The 22,031-nt window shown below is 34.7% G+C and overlaps 1 protein-coding gene across 1 annotated transcript in view; it reads left to right on the top strand.

Annotated features, from left to right (window-relative positions):
- The window catches only part of dpyd.L (dihydropyrimidine dehydrogenase L homeolog), a 404,384-nt gene that overhangs the window by 304,962 nt on the left and 77,391 nt on the right, over nt 1–22,031 (top strand). The window contains exon 19 of the mRNA XM_041590529.1: nt 20,932–21,074. Within this exon, the coding sequence (XP_041446463.1) occupies nt 20,932–21,074 (143 nt within the window). The remainder of the gene's footprint in view (nt 1–20,931; nt 21,075–22,031) is intronic.

Below are 22,031 nucleotides of genomic sequence, written 5' to 3'. Positions count from 1 at the left end.
TTTATGTTGTTACTAAGCTTGGGCAACCAGGTAAAGGTACTTTTTATGGTGTGCACCTTACATACTGTATCTTTCTCGGCTATCTTCTTTTTTTTCTGAATAATATTGGTGAGGGATGTTAAGAGAGACACTGAAGAGTATGATATTAGATGATGGACAGTTGTATTTTTTTCCAATCCACATCAACAATGTAACTATGTTGCCCAGACCACAACAATGTGGAACAATTGTGAGTTTACCTTCTGATTAAGACGTATCTTTCTATGCAGAACCAATTCATCGAACAGCCTGCCATTCAACACACTGCCTGATTGATATGGTCAGTGACACAAGCAACCAGATAGCAATGTAAATGTAAAATTGTACAGTTTAAGGACAACACAAGTATAATAATTATATAAGTATAATTATAAGTAAAAAAATAAAGATCAGTTGCAAACATTTTATGGATTTAAAGTATTGGCTTAACTGTTAAACATGATGGTACATTTACACTTACGTTGCATAGATGCTTAGATTCCTGAACACAACAAAGAAAAATTCTAAATTCCTAACAGGAAAAAAAAATGATTTAAGGTAGAGTGCTGAAAGGTTTGGTGGACACAATTTTCTTTTGCTTAGTTCCTAATTAAAACATTTATCATTACATTGCATTTTATTACCAAGTCCAGTAATAAATCTAAACCAATTGCATGTCAGTTTCTCTTTTTTGAACATAATATAAATCAAGCAAAAATTAGAGAGTTCATTTGTGTTGTGAGAAATAATATTCCAGATTTGTTCAAATATTTTATTTTGGGTGCATTTTTCAAAACTTTTCTCCTACACAAATCATTATTACCTATAAAATGGTTCTACACTATGACACTGTGTCATCGGTTTTTGATGCGTGAAAGATCAGAACCCTAATAATAGATTTTTGACAGTTAGTTAACTGTCCAAAATGTGTCAGTGCTGCTCCTGACTGCTTCATAGTAACAAAGACAGAAGGTAAATGGCAATTCCAGAGTCTGTGGAAGAGCCCTTCTAAAGTTGACACTTTTGCAGAATAGCATTTTATGATATGCATAATTTTTCATCAGGGACCCAACTGCCTTCTTCATAGAGGTTTCCTCCTCCTTAAGTGACAGCACAAGGTCAGAGGTGTATTACTTAATTCAAGGCGATGTCACATGTAACGGCATTAAAACTACTTACATTTATCAAGCCTTATGCATAATGTGCTAAAAACAGTATGACTAAAACAGATCAATTGACTACTCCTAGAAATGAATTTTTTTTTACCAGACACCATCAAGTGATGGTTATCTTAGAAGTATTTTAGTAAAATAGCTGGACACATGGGGGAAAATTCACTAACAGGCGAAAATTCGCCAGCAATGGCTTTGCGCACATCTCAACACTTCACCAGGTGTAAATTTGCCTGGACAATGCCAATTCACGAAGATCCGAAGTTGCGCACAGGATACCGTACGCTGGTGAAATTACACTCAGCAGTTCGAAGTTACACTAGCGTTGGCTAATCAGCATACGGCGTGCAGTTAAAGTATAATGGCCGTATATGCTGCAGCAAATACATTACACTACACAAGGCCAGGGAACCTTAATAAAATTATGTAAAAGTTGTTATAATGCCCTACACATGTGCCCACAGTATAGTTTTGGTGCCATATGTTGGCAAATGTAGGGGGGAAGAAAGATACCCGAAAAAAAAATTTACAATCTTTTTCAGTCTATCACCCTTTAAATAGGAAAAACCGCCAGCGTTTTTTGGGACTTAGAAATATTTTAAACTTTTTTTTGAGGAACTAATATCTACTCTATTGCACTTCGCCTGGTCTGAGGTGGCGAAGGCAAGTCTGGCGATAGAGGTAAGGGTCAGTAAAATAAAAAACTTAGTGAATTTGCGTAGTAACGCTCTTTCGCCAGACCGTAAATTCGTCTGGCGTTAGAGTGTGAAGTTGCGCCAGAATCTATCTGGCGAATTTACGCCAGCTAACCTTAGTAAATTGGCGAAGTGCTGAAATGACGTCACGCTGGTGAATTTTTGCCAGCGTCAGTCACTTCGCCCTTTAGTGAATCTGCCCCATGGTGTGGTGTCAATTTGTTGCATTATATCTTAATCTGTTCTAAAAAATATTTCTTATGGGTTATATTATATAATCTGCAAATGTACATTGGCATTTATGAAGATTATCATTTTTGGATATATAACCTCATATAAGACATGAATGTTATTTTGTATATTGTTTTGTTATTTTATGGCACAAACCATCACGTAACTTGCTGATGAATATGTGACCTTAACATGGGGAGGCACATTTATCAAGGGTTGAATTTCGAATTCATGTGAGTTTTTTTTTTAAAACTCCCATAAACTCTTGCTGTATGTCCAGACCCGTGGGTTGTTTGAGGGGGAAACAAAACAGAAAAATGGAATAATATATAGTGCAGTATTTCAAATTATTAATTGTTGCACCTTAAGTGATCTTATCAAAGGCTTATTTGTGTAGTTCAACTACAAACTTTTACTATTGGTGAAAAAATATATTTCCAAACAAATTCGTGATTATTTCCGTGAATAAAATTATTCCAAACAAAATTCGTGATTATTTCTACAAATACAGTTGTTTGAACCAGTGAAAAATAAAAAAATGAAAAATAAAAATAAAAAAACAAAAATTAAATAAAAGATTAAGTAAAAACCGTGCACATAAAAGAAAAAGAAAAAATAAAAGGTAAAAGAAAAAAACTAAAAAAAGGGAGAAGGTTAGAAAGTGGAGGAGGGGGGGGGGAATTGAGCTTAGTGCTGTGATCTAGCCCACACTATAAAACTGTGTTTATAACTAACAGCTGATACAAATTATCCTCAAAATGTGCATTAGGGAGTAACAAGTGCTGCAGAATTTAGAAGGTTTTCCAACATAGTATAGGAAATTGTTCGCAATATGATGCACCTCCACTGTTCCCAGTGGTATATTATACTGACAAGACGTGAGACATTTCAAGCTTTGAATGTAGTTGACGATTGCTCCTCTCTTAAACTTCTTTTGTCCTTTCTGGGCAAGAATAAAGTGAAATGTGCAGAAGCGCCTTTATTAGTTTAATAAATAAATAAAAATCACACTCACAAACGTTCTCGTTAAAAACCGCATGTACCATCAGATATAAAAAGTCTGTCTGCTTGTTCCGACTTTTCAGCGTCTTTTACTGTCCACTGCGCATATCCACATTAGGCTTCCGCAATCTTTAAAAACTGCCTGTGGAACACAAGCCTGTTATTATTTTGGGGGATTTGTTAGCATTTGAAAATTATTGTTAGGGGCCCCTAAGGTGTTTAATCATATAACAACTTTTTTCACATATGAGTGATGATATCCCTGCAGTGAGCACCAACCATTTGGTTTTTTAGTGGCTAACAAAGGCTTCCATTATCGGCCCTCCAACATTTAGACCAGAAAAATTTCAGCCCTCGGAACCGCAGAAGTTGGACAGCATTATATTTTAAAGTACAAGGTAGTTTTTTTTTTTAATTAAAGAGAAAAATAAATAATTTAAAAAAAACTATTTAATATGAATTATTTAATAAAATGCAGTCTTTTGGAGATGGCCTTACTGTAATTTGAAGCTTTCTGGATAATGGATCACATAACTGTATTATATCTAATATAAGAGATAATGGATTTCTTACACATAAGTACTGGAATTATCTTTATTTCTCATTCACTGGGCAACAAGTTTGTTTGTGTAACATTCCATAGGAATCTTTTATCCCAGTTTTTCCTGCAGCCTATTAAGTAGAATTGGAAGCAACTGAATAACGACTGCATATGTGTTTACACCAACCATTGTGTAACAAATCTGTATCAATAGGGCAAAACAACATCTCGCGTGTATGCATTGGGTGGATTGTATCCTGCGTACATGATTTTATTTTATAAATGTATAATTGTAAATGTAGGATTCAACACTAGTACCGTAAGCTGTTAAATATATTGAAGCCGCTTACATCTTTTCTGTGTGTTACTGTACTGTAGTATAGTATATCAGATTAATTAGGCAGGATTTACACAGAGCTGAATTCTCAGTACTGTCAAGATTTCAATTTTATGTTAAATATTTTTTAAAGGCCAGACGCTTAAATCTCTGGGGCTGTACCAAGCAGTGAGCTGTGAATTTAACCATAGGCTAACTGTTAATGATAAGGAAACAAGCCCAGGTTGAGGCTGTGTAATACAGTTATTGGATTAGGCCATCAATCACTCTATTCCCAAAGGAACAGGCAAAAGAGACAAAACAGTGAAAGGGAAATTAGGTAAGGGAGGCCTGAATGGAATAAGATTCTCTACCATGCTTATAATTTAGATGGTCTGCATTTCACACACATCATAATGAGATGCCAAGGATGTTATGTCTTTAGAGCAGAAGAACATTTGCATAGTCTAGAAATATTGTATTGAAAAAAAGCCTTTCATTGACCAGAACAATCACTCACATTGTTATAAATTGCATATATATATATATATATATATATATATATATATATATATATATATATATATATATATATATATATATATATATATATATATATATATATATATATAATTGTCTCCCAATGCTTTAAACATTCATAGCTGCGAGAAAGTCAGCTGATTTGCCGTTTATACATATAATAAGCAACAGGACCATTTCATTCCCATTCAATTGACTTAATATGAAAAGTACCTCATTGGCATACTGTATAATGTCTGAAGTTTGCCGAGATCTATAGATACATTATTATGATTAATGATTTCCTTGTTTGTGCAAGGTACAACTGCTCTGACTTATTTCATATGTCGCCATTTAAGTCGTGCTTGTAGTATCATTTGTCTGGGAACTCCTCTAATCTATTGACAGAAATCCGAATCACATAAAAGGCACTGGGGGTGGTACAGTGGTTAGTATTACTGTTCTGCAGTGATAGGTTTGATTCCAGTCAGGGTTCTATCTGCTTGGAGTTTGTATGTTCTTCCCATGCCTTGATGGATTTCCTCCTGTAATCCAAAAAGATAAAGGAAGTTTAATCCTTTACATAAAACTTGCCACTGTATGTAAAGGCATTACACGCAAAGGCTGTAAGCTCCACGGGGCATCGACTGATGTGAATGATATTTAATCTCTATAAAATGTTACATAAGTACATTATAATAATGTGAAGGCCTATTAAAAATTATACACAGCTTATATATAACACATTTTTATTCAAAAACACCTTTATTTTTATTTTTCAAAGCTTTTCTTTCACAAATATGTACAGTATTTAAAGCTCCACTGTACACGTACAGATATCTGCAAACAATAGTATACTGTAAACATTCATTTACATTTTTTCAATTATTAACAAACAAGAAAATGTGTATTACATTTATCAAAGAAGATACCTGTGTCTGTTTACCATAATGTGTTTGACTGCATACCATTCCTATTTGTGGAGTGGTACAGATACAGTATGGGACCTGTTATCCAGAAGACTTGGGACCTGGGGTTTTCTGAATAAGGGATCTTTCCATGATTTGTATCTCAATACCACGTCTACTAAAAAATCATTTAAACATTAATTAAACCCAACAGGATTGCTTTGCCTCCTATAAGGATTAAGTATATCTTTGCTGGGATCCAGTACAAGGTATTGTTTTCTCAATTATGAATTATTTGATTAAAATGGAGTCTATGGGAGATGGCCTTCCCATAATGCTGAGCTTCTGGAGAATGGGTTTCAGGATAACTGATCCTATATCTGTAGTGTACATTACTTCTCAACTATGACTGGAACAAATTAATCCAGTTATGAAGAATTCAACTAAAGTCAATTGTTAAACCTTTACCACTTGAAAAGAAAAATCTGTTATTTCAATTGGACCCTAAACAACCCCTGAGATAACTCGACTCATCCTGACCTTGTTCAAAGTACAGGTAAATAAGAATAAAATATCCTCCCTATAATTTCCTTTCTACATTCTTATCCTTATTGCTAGCAGTGGCGACACCACAATGATTCATGACATGTGTCACATTGATGCGTTCTTTGTCATCAATTCACACTGATCTGAATCTGATACAAAAGAAGCAGATAAATTAGCTACAGCCAATTTGCATACATATAGTGATGTTTTACAACTTTCTGCTATAGTTGTAGCCCAAGAACTGCACATAACTCAAAATACAGTTTACAGATTTTAGTGTAACTTTTGGTATACCTCATGACAGACTACTTGCTAGTTTCTGGGAAGGATAATCGGACACTTTATTTTCTAGCACTGGAAATGAGCAATGCAACATATAAATAAAAGTCTAAATCATAGCCTTATGTAGAGCTTTAAAAAGTTAGATGAATAATTATTTTCAAATAGTTTCATTGCTTTTCGTTTTGGCGTTGAAGTGCCATTTCTGGGTTTCCATTTAGTGAAGATGCTGCACATGTGTAACACTACAATTTTTCTTACAGAATTACTTTGCTTTTTCTCCTTGAATTAAATATGTTCTATCCACAGCTAGCCTTTATTTTCATCCATTCAACTGTCAATTATTTCTGTGTATTGCTTTTATTGTTAATGCAAATTAGTATGCACAATAAGGTAGATTGGCAGTTTTATTGTAGTACATAAAGTGCACAGTGGCAGAATTCCTTCTGTCTGAATGTACTTCTAATATGATTTCTTTACTTAGAGTTGCAGAAGGAAAAATAGAAAGTGTATTTTATTCTAAGCAAATACGGGAGCTAATATGATTTGAAAGGTGATGACATAGAAAGTAGATCTGTTCTTTACTTAAGGGCATCTAAGGCTGCTACACACAGTAGCTATAATTAATTATGAAAAAAGTGTGAATTACAGTATAAACACTTTATAGCTTCTCGCTACATATTAAATATTAATATAGCAATGCTTTAATATACTCTAATTCAAGATGCCCAGCCAATGCCACTAAATAGACCATATGTAAGATGTAAGAAATGCTTACATCACATATTTGGCACAGTATATGTGTGGTTCTTAATTTCAGCATATTCTCACTTTTTATATACACCAGGCATGTCACTCTTGAAAAAAATACACAAAGTGGAGTCCACGAGTAAATAAAATAACTCATGATGGGAGAAGAGGCCCAGGTACACCACCCTGAGTCTTCAACTAAGGGAGCAGATCCAGCCATCTAACCTTATAGATGTAGAGCAGGCACTCAAATGAGCAATCTTCCACAAAAGACGAGTAAAGGGCAAGATGATCTTTTTTTGTAGAGACAAATGCTCTACATGCCTTTTTTTTTTAGAAGACCACTCATTTGAGAGTACCTGCCAAATAACTTTAGGGTTAGACATGTTTAGCTATTAGTAAATGGTGGGCAGGCTTGGACTGCCCAGGATATGTGGAATAGTGAGAACAGTTTTGCAGCTGCCAGGGATACGCAATGGTGAAGGGATGCCTTGACAGGCTGTAGGCCCTTAAATTCACTAGTTACAGCCGGCTCCAGATATCCCAGTCCGACACTCATGGTGGGATTCACCAAGTGCATAACATCCTTTCAAATTACCGTATATACTCGAGTATAAGCCAAGTTTTTCAGCACCCAAAATGTGCTGAAAAACTCTACCTCGGCTTATACTCGAGTCAGTACACAAAACCGAAAGGCTACGCTTCAGGAGAACAAATGCTGTGTAACACAGTGTGAATGGAGCCATCACTTGACATACAGGGGCAGCAGTAATTACTGTAGACATGGTACACAGCTCCTAGCACAAAATGGAGGCTTTAAAGGAGAAGGAAAGGCTGGAGACACTTGGGGGTGCCAAACATTAGGTGCTCACTCCTATGAGAGCAATATATCTATATATTTATATATGTAAATAAATATAGCAATCTGTCCCAACTTACAGGGACATTGCAAAAATGTCCTGTTTTTAATATAGCGAAATTCCAGACATTTAATTGATTTGATAACCTTATTGTTTTACTTCAGTTTAGTGCGATTATTTGTGGGCTACTTTTAAATGGTTTTTGTGGATCAGGAGTGTGTTCTGCTGAAGATGTCCTAAAATGCATTTCTCACCCTAGGCTTATACTGGAGTCAATACATTTTCCCAGTTTTTGTAGGTAAAATTAGGTACCTCGGCTTATACTCTGGTCGGCTTATACTCGAGTATATACGGTAGGTTGTATCTGTATGTGCCAAATGCTTCAGTGAGGTCTTTTTAAAAACCCATGTTTAATTTAGTGCTGGTTGTGGTCACTGAGATACAGTATTCAGCTTGGATTTTCTCAGTGCAGCTCAAAAACATACTATTCTTGGATAACAAAAATTAAGTTTTATTTACAGGTACAAATAAACACTACCAGCATTGCTTATCACTCAATTACTGGAGGTACAACCCATTTTAGAACTGAGAATGCAAATTTAGTATAGTATTTGTCAAACCAAACTCCTCTTATGCCAAAGATAAAAGCAATCGTTTGTAAAGAAATGGCCGTTTTCTTCAAAAGAAATTGTCCTTACCTATCCGAAATGCAGTGGGTCAAGCAATTCAATCTGCTTTATAAGCACATATAAAAAAAGAACAAAACAAAGGAATCCTATTCCAATACTGAAGACAAATCCAAACGAACATAAATCGAAAAAAGAAATAAATTCAAGTATGTGGTGGCCCTGGTGCCTTGTTCATTCATTTTGAGTAAACCATTATGTATCATATCCTGTGTCAAATACTGAATAGATTCAGCTTAGCCATCTAAGCTTTAAACTCTGGGTCCTCCATTGAAAACACTGAAGGATGCCTTTTCTACTGCATCTTTTTATTACAAATATACTTTTAAAATTGGGGGGTTAGCCTTAGCCTCTGCTGCAAGTCATTCCTCATTCCTCATTGCTGCAAGTCATTCCTCAAATCCAAACGAACATAAATAGAAAAAATAAATAAATTCAAGTATGTGGTGGCCCTGGTGCCTTGTTCATTCATTTTTTGTAAACCATTATGTATCATATCCTGTGTCAACTACTGAATAGATTCAGCTTAGCCATCTAAGCTTTAAACTCTGGGTCCTCCATTGTAAACACTGAAGGATGCCTTTTCTACTGCATCTTTTTATTACAAATATACTTTTAAAATTGGGGGGTTAGCCTTAGCCTCTGCTGCAAGTCATTCCTCATTTCCTATCTTTGCCTTCCTGATTGCTAGTGATGGGTTTTGCCAAAAAGTCTATGGGCGGCAACATTTTTTTGACGCATGACAACTTGCAAGACAAATTTTTGACACACAACAATTTTTTTCATCCATTAGAGTATACGGGCATTATTTTTGCTACAAAACTTGGGGAAAACTTAGCTCATCACTACTGATTGCTGTTTTACTTTGTTTTAACATGATTAACATCATTAAATGCAGTTTCTGTCCGTTCTGACTTTTAGTTTGTAGGGAATAAATTGAGAACAGTAACAATTTAAGATAATTGTTAATAACAACCATTTCTGTTCTGTGTTTTTAGTGGAAAACGTAACACCCATATCTATGCTCTGAAGTACTGACTCTGGAACCAAAAATTCGTTTTTCTGAAATTGAGTCTTTGTTGCCACTGTAATTTTGCTTTTTGTAATAAACATGGGGAGGCCCATTTATCAAAGTCCGAATTTATCTCATTATTTTCTGCAAAATAATCCGGCCGACTCCGCACAGGTTTTTCTCCCCTTATTTATCAATACATTTTCCCAAAAAATTCGTTTGCGGGAAAAAATCGTGAAAAACCCAAATCATACAAATTTTTTGGATTCCCCCCCCTCCCCGAAAACTCAGATTTTTTGTGATTCTTGCCCCAAAACCACTAAATGTTTGGATTATTGCATGAAACCCAGTGCAGATCAAGATATCTTTGGGACTTCTCCCATTGACTGATATGCGGATTCAGACTTTTTCCATCCTCAGGTTATAATAAATCCTGAAAAATTTGTGGGTTTTTTCCACAAAAAATTTGGCTTTTATAGTAAAAAAACAAAAACAAAACACAATTACTTGTTCTGAGTTTAATAAATAACTCCCTAAGGGGACATGTCTTCCCCCGCACAGAGATGCCATGGAGTACCAGGAAGTTGGGAGCCTAAAGACTGGGTAACCCAGGGTGTAACCATACACAGTAGTACTGGGATCAGAAGTAGTGATGGGCGAATTTATTCGCCAGGCGCAAATTCGCGGCAAATTTGCGCGATTCGCGCCGAGCGAATAAATTTGCGAAACGCCCGCGAAAATTCGCGATAAAAATTCGCCGGCGTCAAAAAAATTTTTTTACGAAAAACGGACGCCGGCGTCAAAAACGGGCGCCGGCGCCAAAAACGGGCGCCGGCGTCGGAAAAACGGGCGCCGGCGTCAAAAACGATTTCGCGCGAAATTCGCGAATTTTTCCGCGAATCGAAACGGCGCAAATTCGCCCATCACTAATCAGAAGCCATGATAAATGTTGAAAAAAACTTTAATAAACTTAGAAAAGTGAATACAAGTAACAGTGATCAGAATGTATGTACAAACTTGAAATAGTAGAAAGTGGCAGGCATAGACACAGCCCAGAATCTGGCCAAAGAGTTGAAGCAGGTGGCAGACAAGTGAAGTCAAGGGACAGGCCAGGAGTCAGAACCGGGGAATCCAAGAACAGGGCTAGGAGAGACACATGAGTTACTGGTTAAATTAAGGAATGTTGGCCTGGAACATAGTATTTGTACCTGGATAGAGAACTGGCTAAAAGATTGACTACAAAGAGTGGTGGTAAATGGAACATTTTCTAATTGGACCAGTGTTGTTAGTGGAGTACAGCAGGGCTCTGTACTAGGTCCCTTGCTTTTCAACTTGTTTATTAATGACCTGGAGGTGGGCATTGGAAGTACTGTTTCTATTTTTGCAGATGATACTAAATTGTGCAGAACTATAGGTTCCATGCAGGATGCTGCCACTTTGCAAAGTGATTTGTCTAAACTGGAAAACTGGGCAGCAAACTGGAAAATGAGGTTCAATGTGGATAAATGCAAGGTTATGCACTTTGGCAAAAATAATATAAATGCAAGTTATACACTAAATGGCAATGTGTTGGGAGTTTCCTTAAATGAAAAGTATCTAGGGGTCTTTGTAGATAACACGTTGTCTAATTCTGGGCAGTGTCATTCTGTGGCTACTAAAGCAAATAAAGTTCTGTCTTGCATAAAAAAGGGCATTAACTCAAGGGATGAAAACATAATTATGCCTCTTTTTAGGTCCCTGGTAAGGCCTCATCTGGAGTATGCAGTGCAGTTTTGGACTCCAGTCCTTAAGAGGGATATAAATGAGCTGGAGAGAGTGCAGAGACGTGCAACTAAATTGGTTAGAGGGACGGAAGACTTAAATTATGAGGGGAGACTGTTAAGGTTGGGGTTGTTTTCTCTGGAAAAAAGGCGCTTGTGAGGGGACATGATTACACTTTACAAGTACATTAGAGGACATTATAGACAAATGGCAGGGGACCTTTTTACCCATAAAGAGGATCACCGTACCAGAGGCCACCCCTTTAGACTAGAAGAAAAGAACTTTCATTTGAAGCAACGTAGAGGGTTCTTCACAGTCAGGACAGTGAGGTTGTGGAATGCACTGCCGGGTGATGGCTGATTCAGTTAATGCCTTTAAGAATGGCTTGGATGATTTTTTGGACAGACATAATATCAAAGGCTATTGTGATACTAAACTCTATAGTTAGTATAGGTATGGGTATATAGAATTTTAATTAAAAGTAGGGAGGGGTATGTGTATGGATGCTGGGTTTTCATTTGGAGGGGTTGAACTTGATGGACTTTGTCTTTTTTCAACCCAATTTAACTATGTAACTATGTAACTATGAGTACTGAAACAAGGCAGGGAACTGGAACAGGACTAGGAATCAGGAACAAGGCAGGGAATGAGGAACCAAATGGAGAGGGTAACACAATACAAGATAACATGATAAAAGTCAAAGGAACCAGAGGCTAGAATTGTGGTGCAATAGGTAAATGCGTGGCTAGTTCTGCACTCAAATTTCCCATTTTTTTATTAAACCAAGCTCAACCATGAGCTATGATATCTTCAAATTGGGATAGGGACATCTGCCACTGACTTTTATACATGACCTCAACAGGTTTAAATTCAGGCTTTTTGCCCAAAAAAACCTCAACCAGAAGAAAATTGAGTTTAGTAAATAACCCCTAAATGTGCTCCCCTCACTCCCTCCTTCTCCCTCTGTGACACCAATCTTATTCCACTCTACACTAGCTTCCCCAAAATACTCTAATTCTCCCACCCAGCTTTACCTAGTTTAAACACTCCTTGAGCCTCTTAAACGATTCTTTCCTCTAGCATAGCAGACAACTTTCCACTGAGGTGTTATATACAGTATCACATGTTAGCTATACAGATTGTACCCCAAGAAAAAATCATCCCAGTACTCAATCCCAAGCCCTTTTTTTCCCTATGCCAAACTTTTAGCTATGATATTTTATAACCACACTGTTAGCTCCCTAAGCTGTTATTGCATTCATAAAGACATGGCACAGGTAATATTCTTACAAAAAATACTTTGAGAGATCGTTTCTTAATCTTACATCTTAGAACTCTTAACTTACCCTTTAAGGTCTTCCATCCATCATTAATAATGTCTAGTGATGGTTGAATTTGCGCCATTTTGTTTCGCCAAAAAATTCTCGTTTTTGACACCGGCACCCGTTTTTTGAAAAAAAAAAAAAAATTTGACGCCGGAGAAAAAGTGAAGCTCTTATGCAACATAGGTATATTTATCCTTTAGCATTTACTTTAGCACATTGAATAGTCTTATTATTCTCGTACTCTAAGAAACTGTCATTTTTTATACTTATTGAGGACTGGGAATAAAGCAGTTTTTATTACAATTTGCCAACTTGTAGAGAACAATCTTACAATCTGCATTGCCGTCAAAGATATCTCTTTTTTTTGTGTAGCAAATCTTTTTCAGAGAAAAGTAGAAGGTTGAAGATTTGTGTTCTTGGGTGGAATTAAAAACTGTGTTTCTATGTTGTAGGTAATTTAGATCTCAGTGGAGCAGAGTCTGTGATGAATAGAGTAGTGACGGGGACAGGTATATTACCTGGGATTTATTCAGTGCTCAATTTTCATTTGTGTCCAGCTTTTCTTTACAGTCGTTCATGAATATACAAGGTATGGAATATAGGTTAAATCCTGTTATTATAAAGTTTTATTTTTTAAGAGAAAATTATTCATGCAAAGGCATCTCTTTGCACACTATAGTGTTAGCATATTGATTTGTACGTACAAAATGTACACATGCTGAAAGGGTCCCTATACTCACAAATTTTTCCTGCAGCATTAGTTTTAGTACAGTACCTATGGTATAGTAGATGTTTATGGTGTCTTCTTGTACATGCTATTAGGAAACCCAGGGCGTTGGCCTCTTTTGCTGACCATGTCCCCAAATGATATCATACCATAATCCTTTACTATTAGTCCTCACCCAGACCTGACATCTTATAAACATATAGGAGATAGATCTTAAAGCCTGTCTGCAGTTGTACTCGATCAGAGTCAGTTGCATGAAAATTCAATGCACTTCCGTATAGTTGCACTCATTGCCGCTGCACTGATTTTCATTATACTACTTTAATTGTTTTTCTTTGTTTTCATCTCAATGCACAAATTACAGGTGTTAATTATATTACATTGTCCATTGAAAAATCAAAAAAATCCTGGGAAAATGGCATTGCTGAAAAGTCTCCAAGCAATGTAGAATTTCTTTGAATTTTTACTTGTTTTCTAAAATAGCATGATGCAGATTATCTCCCTAGATGGGGAGGCTCCTTTATTAACATTGTGATTTTAGTGGTTTTAGAAACCATGAAAAAAGACATTAAGTTTGTCTTAGGGGCCCATTCACTAAGTTCGAGTGAAGGAATAGAGGAAAAATAGTTTGAATTTGGCTACTTCGACCATCGAATTGGCTACTTCGACCTTCAACTTCGAATCGAACGATTCAAACTAAAAATCGTTCGACTATTCGACTTGCTAACAATTTTTTGATTGAAGGATAATACTTTGAACGATGGATTAAAATCCTTTGAATCGTTCAATCGTTCGAACGATTATTCCTTCGATCGTTCGAACGAACGAATTGCGCAAAATCCTTCGACTTTGATATTCGGATTTTAATTCGGCAGTCGAATATCGAGGGTTAATTAACCCTCGATATTCGACCCTTGATACATCTGCCCCTAAAACTACAAATGCCAAGTAATGTATTAAAACTGCCTGATGTAAAGTATGTAAAAAGCACAAATGAATAGAAATGTGGAACTAATTCGAATACTAATATTGAAACCTTCATAATCCTTTATTGTGCAAATACAAAAAATCCAAAAACCTCTAAAAGTTTGAAATAAAGAGGTTTTGCAACTGGAAAAGGACAAATCCTCACTGACTTCTGCATGATCTTGACAGCTTTTAGTTTTGTATTGGTGTGCAATAGTTTCACTTTAAGGCCAAATTGGGGTAAAAATAAAAAATGAAAACAAAAATAAATTATATTCATACACCCTGCAAGTACTATTTAAAAAAAATGCTTTCATGGATCAAAGTTGAGGCTTCTGAACTAGCAGATGATTTTGTAAACTGCTGATATTTTCACCCTACCATATATCGTAGTTGTCACAATTTAACATAAATGCCCCAAATATTTTGCAAGGTTGGTTTAGTTGAAACTTAGTAGCAACCAAAAAAAGTAGATCTTTTTATATTAAGGTATTTTTATGTGCGTTAATTTTCTTTTTTTCTTTACAAGAATAGACCGTTCAATTCACTAAGCTCTCCTGCTAAGAGCTACAGGGAAATTCTGGTACAATATAAGTGAATAATGTAATTCTTTTTATCACGTGGCTATGAAAGATTCTTAAGAAACAGGGTTTCATATTTCTAAAATGAATATATTTTTAAGAAACTATATTTTAAAAGGAATTTTGTTTTTCTGTGAAAATGATTTTTTTTTCATCTTTGGAAGTACATTTGTACAGAGTATTTTCTTTCCAAGAAGCTCAGATCCATAATAGCTTTCTATCTGGTACTTAACTAGTTCGTCAAGCTAATTTGTTTCAATTAATTTGTAAAATGTATTGCAACTAGTTCACGCTAGCGAGACTGAGCCAGTTGATTCAAATTTTCCACAATGATATTGGATTTACTTTGTTTATTAACATTTCCTTGATTTTCTGCTTGATTGAGTGCTTAGTTGAAGATACATTAAACAAAACAAAGAAGACAAATGTTTTCTAACAATTGTTTATGGAAGAAGCACTTTCAATGTTTTCTACAACCGTGCTTAAATGGGCACAATGACTATTCTTTTATATCATATTCCTTTGATGTGTAACATTGCTTTTCTTATACAAATTAATTGTATTCTTTATATTTGATTAAAGTGCCTATGTTTATATTGCTATATAACATTAAATTAAATTTTTTGTAAGCTGTAGTTAATGAATGCCAATGTATAATTTCTAAAGGAAATGGGACATTATCAGATTCGCAAAACTTTATTCCCCAAGATGAATCAAAAACTTCTTAGTATTAGTCTTTCCCACTAACGCATCAATTGATAGACCTAGGAGATAACTAGAAGAATGCCCTTTACCAAAAGCTTTTTTTTTTTTTTTTTTTTTTTTTTTTACAGCCTACTAGACTCTAATTTTAAAAGCCTTTAAAAGGGAACCAACAAGTATGAGATAAGAGTTAAGTGACTGCTGCACTTGTTACAGGTTACTTGTTGGATTGCTAAACTGACCCAGCCACCTCTAAGGGCAGGACTAGATGATGCGTTTTGACCCGACACGTCGCAATGCGGCTAAACGCATGGGACGTGTCAGATGGTTTAGTGAAAACGGAAGTGAAGGAGAATCGCACTTAAACAACTACATTGATCCAACTGATGGGTAACGTGCGATTCTCCTTCACTTCCATTTCCACTAAACCATCCGACACATCGCATGCGTTTAGTCGCATTGTGAAGTGTCGGGTCAAAATTCATCATCTAGTCCTGCCCTAATTTGGCCACAGTTTTTGCACACAAAAAATCCAATTCATGCTGGTGTCAAAATGTGCTCTGTACCATGTGGTCCATCCTTCCCCCATTCCGAATTGAGCATAGTGCACCTATTGATGGACCACTGCCATCTCTGCCATTGTGGTAGCTCAAAGGTTCATACAACGGCCTGCATCAATTGGCGTGGGGCACTTGTGCTTAAAGAATAAGGGGCACACATACTAAGAGGCCAATTGCTGGAAATTTTTAGCGTAATAGCATCCAACTTGTGTCAAAATGCAAGTGCACAATTTTGAAGCATCTGCTTTAGTTGTGTTATGTGCATCACCCATCGCAATCCAAATATTGCTGGAATTATGTGCAAATTGGATAAAAATGCATGATGGTTGCATGTGTGTAATGATTCAAATGCACTAGTTTTTCATCATAATTGTCTAAGGTTTTTGAACCACAATTAAATGTTTTTGATTTTGTATCCAAATAGTGTTTAGTGATTGCTAAGGACTTATTTATTATGTGTGTTTGTAGGAACAGTAATAGTGCTTTTACATAGGTGCAGGGAATAAAAAGTGTATCTTGCTTATTGAGAGGATTTAAATGAAATTCTTAAATTACAAATTTAAACTACCAGCAGTGCTATATTCTCACACAGGGATCCCGCATAGTGGCCACACTCACACAAACACCCATCTCATTTGCAAACCATTTGCTCAGAACTGATTTTCAAACATATATGCATATAGGCATCTTGTCATATAAAATATAATAATTTTGAAGAAAGAAAAATAAGAATGAAATGTTGAAATAGTTATAGTCACTTAAAATTGCATAGGAAATGTTAGTGAAATGGTCTCCAATTTTTTTTCTAACAAAGCAGTTTAGTCATACTTTATGAATGAGGTTAAGCTAAATTTATACCAGAGCAATCAGATCACATTGTCCGGAAATTAGGATGAACCTAATTTCAAGAACAACTGCCTTTGCTGGCACGTTACAAATTATGTTATTATTTAACAATTTTTAACACAGAATCATGATCATGGATAAATGTATAGCAGAGATAAAAACAGTAGACTAAGTAGAATTAGCAGCCGCACATTTAACCCATTTATTTTGCCCATAGTGTATGTAGGAAAAAAGTTTCTTTAGTCCAGAAAAAGACAAAGTCGTGTTTTTAAAACATACATTTTAAATATTTATATAGCAAAACACCCCTGAATCTCGAATAAACAATTCACCATTTTAAAGCTGGCAACTTTATGTAAACGTTAATGGGATTTATATTTTAAAATGTTAAGCTATTTTGCAATTCTAATTTTTGAGATTCATTCAAATTTGGCAGACTCGTTGGAAATGAAGGATACAATGTGATTTCACTGTGTTTACAGTTGTACTTCATGTTTTTAAGCAATCCATTTTTATTTTTTTTAAATAAAAGCACATTTGAGATTTTAGATTTTTTTCCAATTCTGATAAAAAAATTTAAATTTTATAAATCTGCCTCTAATGGAGTCATTTATTTTATAAATTGTGTTGGATTTTTCCTATATGAAAAAAAATTGAATACTTAAGCAATACTGAAACCTCCAGAATTAGTCAGGATTTATTAAAGAAAAAAATCACTAAGTGGCAGATTTATCGGAATGATAAATACTTCGAAATTCGACCCTCGAATTAATACTTTGACTTCAAATATCTAAGTCGAAGTATTTTCCACCAAATTTGCCCATTGTAAGATCGAAGTAAAATCATTTGATCAAACAATTAAATCATTTGAATCGAACGTTTCGAACTATTTTAGCGTACGATCGAATGATTTTACTTCGATGTGTAAAGACTTAGAAAAATGGTCTAGAAGGTCCCCAAACATAGGCTAGCATAGCACTTTTGCAGGTTTAATTTGGCGAAGTATTGAAGTCAAAGTTTTTTTAAAAAGAAAGTACTTTGATTATCGAATGGTCGAATATTCAAAAGATTTTACTTTGAATCACAGTCGAAGGCGTAGTAGCCTATTCGATGATCGAAGTATCTGAAAAAATTACTTCGAAATTCGAACTTCTTTAACTTCGAAAATTCACTCAAACCTTAGTAAATCTGCCCCCAAAAGTCGCCAGAAAAACACTTGCCAAGTATAAGCTGATGAGGTTCAGTAGAAGTCAAAAGGAATACTTTATAAAAACTCAACTATTCCATTCAATATTTCACCTTTTTTTTTTTTTTTTTTTTTTTTAAATCTCAAATTGAGTTAAATCAGCCTCACAGTGTCAAGGCAATATTGCCAAATGTATACATTTATTTCTCTCTCCAGTATCAGTATACAGAGCAAATACACTTTTAATATTTTGACAACTTACTTTACATCTTTTAAATTACTGTAAATTCTCTAGTTGGTTGCAGCCATCTTAGCTATAAGTTTAGAGAAGAACTTAATCTGTAGCAACAACTGTAATTTACTGCAGTTGCAGGGTGTCCTTAATAGAAAGTTAGCTAAAGAAAAGTAAAGGATTCATGTGAGATATGACATGTTCAATGCAAGAGCTTCCATTTATGGCCCATTATTAATACAAAACTAACTATATAAAATGATAATAAAAGGTAACATTCTAGTAAAATAATTGCAATAAAAAGTAATTGTTAGTTTTCTGTAAAGATTTCTCAGAATGCTTGAATATGAATACTTTCCGACTATTCAGTAAGAGTTAGTTTTATAACAACAGATACTTTGTGGTAACAGAGCAAAGTGGCTTAGAATATAAGATTTATCATACAATGTTTTGACAAATGACTACTATTAAAGAACTTACAGCCACCTAACATGGGCTGGGATTTAAAATGGTCTGTTGTCTTTTCCGAGATAACTAAAATTGCAGAAAATGCAGAGAAACTGACAAAACATGCAGAGAGTACTGTATTTGTTCAGAGCTTTCATAGCAGCTTGATAACCTAGCATACTGAAATTGTAATAAGACTGTGCCAAAATGGTACGAACAGTGTATGAACAGCTCGTCTGATCCCTCCATAATCTGCTAATTAGTCATGAAGAGTTGTGACTTCCCAAAAACATTATTAAATCCATCCAAAGACTACTTTAAAGACTCTGCACATTGCATTGTTTCATTAAATCGCTGCGTTATCGGATAATTGTTATAACATAATGCCACTGTACTTTTTAAAGGAAAGGTGAATTAATGGCATTTGCAAATGTCAGGGATTATTTTAACACTTTTATTACAGTTTATAAAAGTTGGTTCAGGGCATTCTATTACCATTATTTCCAACAAATCTGTCTATTTTAATAAATTGCTAATTATCAGTGTATGACAGCAGGGAATTGCTGCAAAGAATTTGCATGACTGTTAGAGTTTAAAAAATTCAACCATAAACTACACAGGCTACAGATATATATGTAATATGAGGTAAAACTCATGCCCCTCCAGTAACTGACTAAGTCAGAATTTGGACCTTATAATTTATAACAGCTGAAAAACCTGTTCTGAAAAAAGAGCCTGGCTTTATCCACACCACATATTGAACACTTTATTTGCTCAGTATTTAAAAACACACTTGCACAGATATAAGACCTGTTATTCAAAATGCTTGGGATCAGGGGTTTTCTGAAGTGATCTTCATACTGTAAGACTGATAAAAATAATTTAACATTAAATAAACCCGGATAATGTATTCCATATCTATTCATTATTTAATCTGTGAAAACCAGAAGCAATGTCTTGCTCTACCCACTTACCTAATGCAATCTCTATTAATAATTTACAAAGTGTATATTATTTAATTGTATAGGTAAACAGCAGTCAAGATTTGCTCATGGCTGCATCTAGTGATGCCTTATCATACAGTTTTTAATTACCACTGTATCAAAAGTAGAGGGAAGACACTGTCTTTTGCATATCACATTGAGAGACTTTACAATCCTGTATCCAGAACATTATTTATATATTTGGTTGCTTAATTGCACCAATATCCCATATTGTACAAATGGAACCTTAAAAGTACATTAATATTATGAAGTTTTCCAGTGTCAGTATCACTTTAAAGCCAAGTTCTTCCTGCTTACCTTAAACCAAGGGGTGAACCATACTACTCTCCTGTCTCAAATAAAACTTGAAATATATATATATATATATATATATATATATATATATATATATATATATATATATATATATATATATATATATATATATATATATATATATATTTACATATAGAAGTTTGGGTCTTAAATTTGCATGCTCCCTAGAAGAGCACATTTTTTTAAAGACACTTTGCCTTCATGTAAATAGATGGAAAAAGATTAAATGAAGCACATACAAAGTAGCTATTTATTAAGGAGCAATTACCATTTGGATAAAAAATTCCATGAAATTAATTGCTATAATTTTTATATCCTTAAATAATTCCTATAATTTAGACTATGTTCTGAAGGTAAACTTCCCTTTAATTTAAATGATATGCCAAACATGCAATTGTGGCAAAATTCTGCATTTTGCCATCATCGATTTTTTTTTCACCAAACCACCACAAAATTTTGGTGACAAACCTCACGTAGACCCCGATGTATATTGTGCTCAAAAATTGAATTGGGCCCATTCTGCACTAAAAAAGTCACTATGAAAAAATTCCAGATGACTTTCCAACAGAGGTACAAGTATATTATATAGTGAATAATGCACCCCATATGGTAAAATATAAACTAAGCAGTAAATAATAAACAACTGCAATTTAAAAATGAAAGGCAATGTATTCAGAATTGGAAAAGGTTTTTTTAAAAAAGTAAGATTTTTATGCATAATCTCACAAATATTTCTTTTCTCAGGAAATGCCATTAGGCCGATTGCTCTAAGAGCTGTATCTGCCATTGCCCGTGCTCTTCCAGGATTTCCCATTTTAGCTACTGGTGGAATTGATTCAGCAGAAAGTGGCCTGCAGTTTCTTCACAGTGGAGCTTCAGTTTTACAGGTATAGTTCAAGTTATTTTACTTCCATAGAACAATGCAGCTCTGAAGAAATGTACAAAAATAACAGAAAACCTGGCATATCTAAAAATGATATCGGATAATTAAAACATAATATAGGCATCTTTCTGTAACTCATGTCATGATATTACTGTAAATATTTTCAGCATTTAAAACCACACTTCATGTGCTCATGTGGATAATAGTGTTTTGTACTAGCCATGGATTATTGTAATGATGGTGTTACATTTCAGATAATTCATATGATAATGGAAGTAAGCAGACCCATGAAATTATGGTAATCTTAAAATTAGTTGAAATTTTCCATGAAATTAATCTTAAAATTAGTTGAATTTTTACATTTATTATTTTTCTATTGTCTGTTAGATTTATGTTTAAATTATATATGGCTAAGACACATTTTACAGAAGAGGGGATATGGGGATATTGTTTTTTTTTTTTAAAATGTAACCAAGGATTTGTATTTTATGTAGTTTTGGACACCTTAGCTACCCTCAACTAAAAGTCAAGCTATGGATGAGAAGTGGTCATGATAGATTTGTTGGTGAGGTTTTAAAATACCTACCTAGCCAACAGAGCATATTTTGTTATTATTGAAAATGGATCAATCTAATTGACATTTTGAATAATTTGATTTTGTGGCCAGCTTTCTTGAGGGGTTGAAAATGGCCTTCCTCTGGGTAACTTGCTGGTATTTTTTTTAGAAAGAATGATCTTGATTAAGATATTCTGTTTTCATCTCTTTTCACTAATTATTGTCCACATTTTAAATGCTCAATACCGATGTCACTGTGAGCAAAAAAGTTGATTAGTGTCCATTTTTGGCACACCGTTCTTCTGTTAGTATGGCATAATTCAAAAATATTGGCTATTGAATCAAATGTGATTTTTGTTGCACCTATCTTACTCTTCTGCATGCTGCCTGCTTTTCATAATCATC

This window comes from Xenopus laevis, chromosome 4L (genome assembly GCF_017654675.1).
Source record: "Xenopus laevis strain J_2021 chromosome 4L, Xenopus_laevis_v10.1, whole genome shotgun sequence".
In the NCBI taxonomy this organism is placed as follows: Eukaryota; Metazoa; Chordata; class Amphibia; order Anura; family Pipidae; genus Xenopus; species Xenopus laevis.
The sequence above is the reverse complement of the archived record's forward strand: the minus strand, read 5'-3'. Positions and strand labels throughout refer to the sequence as shown.